The sequence below is a fragment of the Halyomorpha halys genome, unplaced genomic scaffold (assembly GCF_000696795.3).
Source record: "Halyomorpha halys isolate HHAL.00 unplaced genomic scaffold, Hhal_1.1 Scaffold2006.1, whole genome shotgun sequence".
Taxonomy (NCBI): domain Eukaryota; kingdom Metazoa; phylum Arthropoda; class Insecta; order Hemiptera; family Pentatomidae; genus Halyomorpha; species Halyomorpha halys.
Genome location: NW_027116166.1, coordinates 34,986 through 40,536, shown reverse-complemented (window position 1 = coordinate 40,536; position 5,551 = coordinate 34,986). Strand labels below are relative to the sequence as shown.

Here is a 5,551-nt window from a genome sequence, read left to right as displayed (position 1 = left end):
AAAAAAAAAATAAAATACTAAAATAAAATAAAAAAACTCTTAAAATATATACAAACAAAAGGATAGACAAATGAACATAATCGGACTATACGTCTTTTCTAGCGCAAAGTGCTAAGCGCAGTCCTTCTTTGAATGGAGAGTGTGTACATTTTTGTGGAGGTGAATATTTGGAAGGAATCGTGTTTTGGTAGAGTTTCAATTAGAAAAAAAATTCAAACCAAGGAACAATGAAAAAAACAACAAATAATACTTTATTCATTCCATAGGAATCATAGCCCAAGAAACAAAACATCTATTTAACACACTTGCCATCAACCCCGGACCACTCGACCTGTGTACTCCCACTCCAAAGTCACAAATTAACATAAAAACCAATCCCAAATTATTCCAATCAGACCAAAATGCACTATCCACCGACAGTTCTAAAACAGAAAACATTAGAAACATTGTCTGAAAAGTATAAAAATTATCTAACAATTTATACAGACGCAAAGATAAAAACAAAGTTGCAGTCGGGATATATGATGTCCAATATAACCAGGATACATCGATAAACCTCCCCACCAAGTTTAGCATATACAGTGCTGAATTATACAGTGTCGTTGAAGTTTCCAAAATAGCAAACAGAATATATAAGAATACAAAAGTCGTAATTCTAACTTTTTATTCGAATATTTAAAATACTATTTCAATCGAATAAAAAATTATTCGAATACAAAATTAGTCGCATACATATTATTTGAATAAAAATTTGATTTTTTTTTTTTAATTCACTTATTTTTTTACCACCTTCAATTTCTAATGTACGAGGGACCTATTTCACATATTCAGACAAGTACAAAACGAAAATACTATCGATATTAAGATCCCATATCGATTTATTTTAATTTTTTTTATTTCTAACACTTAGGGCCCAGTTTTTAGGTATTCGGATATGCAGAAGATGAAAATGCCATCGATTTTATCATCGCGTATCGATTTATTTTTACTTTCTTGATCCCGAACATGTTAGGGTCCCTTTATATGTTTTGAGATATGTAGAATATGAAAATAATATCGATTTTAGTATCGCGTATCGATTTATTTTAACTAAGATAAGAACACAGAAAAGTTAAAATAAATCGATACGCGATTTTAAAATCGATAGTATTTTCATATTCTGCATATATATCTCATAACATATAAAGGGACCCTAACATGTTAAAAATAAAGAAAGTTGAAATTAATCGATACGCAATAATTAAATCGATAGGATTTTCAAATTCTACATATCCCGAAACATATAAAGGGACTTTAACATGTTAGAAATCATTAAAGTTAAAAAAAATCTATATTATTTTCATGTTCTACATATCCCAAAACATAAAAATGGACCCTTATATGTTAGAAATCAAGAAAGTTAAAATAAATCGATACGCTATAATTAAATCGATGGTATTTTCATATTCTACATATCCCAAAACATAAAAATGGACCCTTATATGTTAGAAATCAGAAAATTTAAAATTATTTTATACGCGATCATAAAATATAGCTGTAAGACAAAAAATATCGTCTTTATACGAATACAAACGTATTCGCATGGTTAATCATTTAATTTTTTCGAATAAGAGATTATTTTTCTATAAAATGGACGGATACAAAAGTATTCAAATGGTTATTCGAATTGTCTTGCCCAAATAATTGATAAATTGTGTAAAATAATGACGAATGACAAAATATTCGGATGATTAATCATATGTTTTTGTACGAATAATTGATTATTCGAGTAGAAAATTCACGAATAAAAAATTATTCGTCTCTACTCATTCGAATAATATTTGCCCAACCCTGCTTACAAGATTAAGGATTAACCATGGTCCGACAAGTTGCGACTTGACACAAATTAAAGCTGAAAAAAAAATGATAAATGTTTGACATGCATCTATCGAGGACCCATTACACATTACACATTTAGTATTGGCAGTAGACATGATAAATATCGGATTAAATATCCCCTCATCCAAAACAATAGCGCTTTCCACCAAGGGCTGGCAAATCGAGATAGGGTTACCATTCAGTCGTTGTGCAAATTTATGGCAGAATCCAAAGTAGATTTTTAAAATTAAATAAATAAATAATTATAATTTACATCCTTATCTCCATTCTATTTTAATATAACAACAGTGGCAGTGTAGGACTCCAACGGGAGTCTTGGGCCGACGAAAGAAAAGAAAAAAATAAGTTGAAATTATTAATGGTGGTTCCCCTGACGTAAATGCTCAATGAGGCTGGGTTTCAAATAATGCGACTCTAGCTAGTTTATTTATTTTTTCCTACAAACAAAAGACAATTTTCATATAAGTATAGAAACAATTCATCTCCTGTTAGAGAACAACCATTCGTTTGAAAGATAATGAAATTGCCAACAGTATAATAGTGAAATGATTCAAGATGGCCCAGAATTAGATTTAGACAAATTCACTCATCCAAAGATTTTTGCTTTATATCAATGTGTATTTTTTAAATATTCTGTACAATTTTTCATGGAAACCTATTTTATCATATAAAATAATGGATTAAACAAACTGAATTGTTGATCTATGTATCTCTAAAACGAGATCCTTGAGAAACTCAAAAACTATATATTTCCTGGAACAACGTTACCAGTCATCTATTCAATGATCTGACATCATCCAAATTGGTTCAGTACTAGCAAATATGAAAACCCGTTCAATCTTCATCTTCTTAAAATATATGAAAAAAGAAGTACTACTCACTCGCTGGAATTATTATCAGCACGGTATCATATACATTTCTAAGTTATATTAATAGGAAATTTATGATTAAAGCTTTGATAATTTCAACTATGGTTAGAAATTTAGATGTATGAATAAATAATAAAGAAAAGGTTAAATAAATACTGTTGATGAAGAGTTTGAAGAGGAAGTGGGCGTTAAAACCGTTCCTAGTATCGTTTTTATTACGTTAAAACATAAGTGGAACAGAGCGATGACTCGATGGCATAATGGCGATAACCTTCTGTTATAGATCTGAGAATGAATTCAGTTGTAATTTTTTTTTAGAGAGAATTGTCATCGAAACTAACCGAAATTGGCATCAGTAGTGAAGGTTAGATTCACCTCCTTGTAAGCACGCGGTTTTAAAACCCGAATACCTCATTCAGAGGTTAAAATTTAACAGTCAAAATATAGTGATTTATTTCCTTCTCCAGCATATTATTGAAATTTTGAATGGTAAAAAAACATGTCCCCATCCTCCTCCAGAGAGATTTTTTCAAAGATTGATTAGGTTTTTTAAACCTAGTTTCAGAATACCACAGGCGTCTTTTTGCGACAATGTTCATACTAAGTTATGATAAATGACTACTAGCTAAAGGTAAAACATGATAATTAACAAACAATTTAACATTGTAATTTTTTCTTTTGAAAATTCGGCCTATTAGCCCTGATAAACTATTTCAATGAGAATAGGAACTAGCTGATATTACAGACCACTAGATTGCTCAGTGATTCTTCGAGTTTAATCAAAATCGTTAAAGCCTTTTTAGAGATAATCGAAAAAAATTGCAGAAAATCTATTCTCTAAAGTGACACTTCCAATAGGTCGATTTCAACAAAATGTTGCTTTAACATTTCAGGTATATTCATGCCCTAAATATATGATTTCAGTTCAGTACGACCTTTTGTTTTTGAACTAGGCTGTTCACGCACAAACTATTTTGTGATTCTTGGTTATTTGGACTCAGAGAACCTCAAAACGAGTATTTTCTTCGAAAACTCGAATTTCAATACTCATTCCAATTGAAAGTATAAGTTCCTATAAAATATACTTCTTCGACAATTAATTGGTAAATAATTACTTAGATCCTTCCGAATTTCAGATATAGGTAAGATGTATCAAGACTCTTTAAAATACACTTTTTAATCAATCCCCAGATACATAAAACAATCCCGCATGATAACAACAAGAAATAAAGCTATAAACAGTTCAAGAGCCCGGGAAAAATAATAAGTTTAATGAAAACTATAAATAGTTAAGTGTAAGAATTCATGGGATATACAAGGGATACAGTGAATATTGAAGTATTCGAGGTGCATGCACCCTGAAGTTTATTATATTCGCTCATTTTCCATTTGAAGCTCAATACCCCCAAAACTGCTTACAACACTAAAAAACCTTTATAGCACATTTATTATAGTTAAATAATATTTTCATAAAATTCACATTTATAGAGTACGTTTACTAAAATATCAGCTCTAATAAAGCTATTTACATTCAATAGTTCACGACATGCAGTTTTTCAAGTAGCAACATTTTTTCCAAATAACAAAAAAAAAATGATATGCTGTAAATTTATGTTGGCGAGTATTACAGAAGCTGTTACTCCTGCCAAGCTTTAATTTGGGTGTTAATTGGCATATGTACGTCAAATAGTTCCTGGTACATCGGTTTTTTCCGAATAAGTAATCAACATTTGGTGAATTTATTTTGGTGATTATCATGGAAACTGCTTTTCCTACTGCTGCAACTGAGAGCTAATAGAGGGTAACAAAAATAAAGATTTTTGTAACGATATAAAACACCCGGAATTTTTTATTAATGTTAACGATGATTGCCAAAGTCATCAATTTCAACTCTTAATTACAAGTAGTTTTCATTAAAATAATAAAAAATTGAGGTGAACTATTCCCCCCCCCCCCCCGGTCTCATAGGCTAAAACTTCTTCACCACTGATTTAGATGACTTAGAGTAGGTAAGATAAATTACTAATCCTACTAATCCAACGATTATTTAACATTATTTCCAGTTTTACATGTCATATTTTATAGTGATAAAACATAATAGGCAATCAACAAAAAAAGACTAAATACACTCGTAATTTTTCTGAGTTGGGTAAAAATTTTAATTCTTGTTGAAATATTCTATTGGAATACAACAAAAAATTGAATCATTTTAAAATATTGTAGAAGCATTGACACTAACCCGATTTTTAAAGCTATAGCTAAATAGATTCAGCTAAAAACGAACAATCAATAGTTTTACAAACACTTCTAATTTAAGAACTATTTCTGGTTCTAGACATTAAAAATATCCTTTTTTTGTCTCAAATGAAATCTACATCTATATGTAAATACATAGTAGCATAAACAGTTGTCTAGAAAAATTGATTTTATAAATTAACAAATTATTTTAAAAGTAAGATAGATAAGAAATGTATGGTCCCACCTGAGCAGTCCATTTATTCCAAAAGTAATAAATTCTTTTCCAATTGATTTAGAATAAAATATCCAATATTATATTTTTCAATAACATTAGTCTGAAATAAAGGTTACAAACATATGTTCAAAGACACATTAAGCAAAAAAAGTGAACGGGTTTCCTTGGGAACAATATGCCGAAAATTAGTGGTTTCAGCAAAGAGGGAAGGATATTGCGATTCTGAGTGTATTACAAGTTTTTGAAACAGAGAGGATAAAAAGAGATATTTTTGGAGGCGGTTATGTTAAGAACAAATTTTTAAAAAATGTATATAAAAACTAAAATTATA

General features: G+C 29.7%; 1 protein-coding gene across 6 annotated transcripts in view; it reads right to left on the bottom strand.

Moving 5' to 3' along the window:
* LOC106690983 (zinc finger protein 676) overlaps positions 1-5,339 on the bottom strand; it is a 40,707-nt gene extending 35,368 nt beyond the window's left edge. For all 6 annotated transcript variants that reach the window (XM_014436609.2, XM_014436611.2, XM_014436613.2 and 3 more), the window contains exon 1: positions 5,230-5,339. In XM_014436609.2, the coding sequence (XP_014292095.1) occupies positions 5,230-5,242 (13 nt within the window). In that variant the 5' untranslated portion in view covers positions 5,243-5,339. The remainder of the gene's footprint in view (positions 1-5,229) is intronic.
* Between the last annotated feature and the right edge of the window lie 212 nt (positions 5,340-5,551).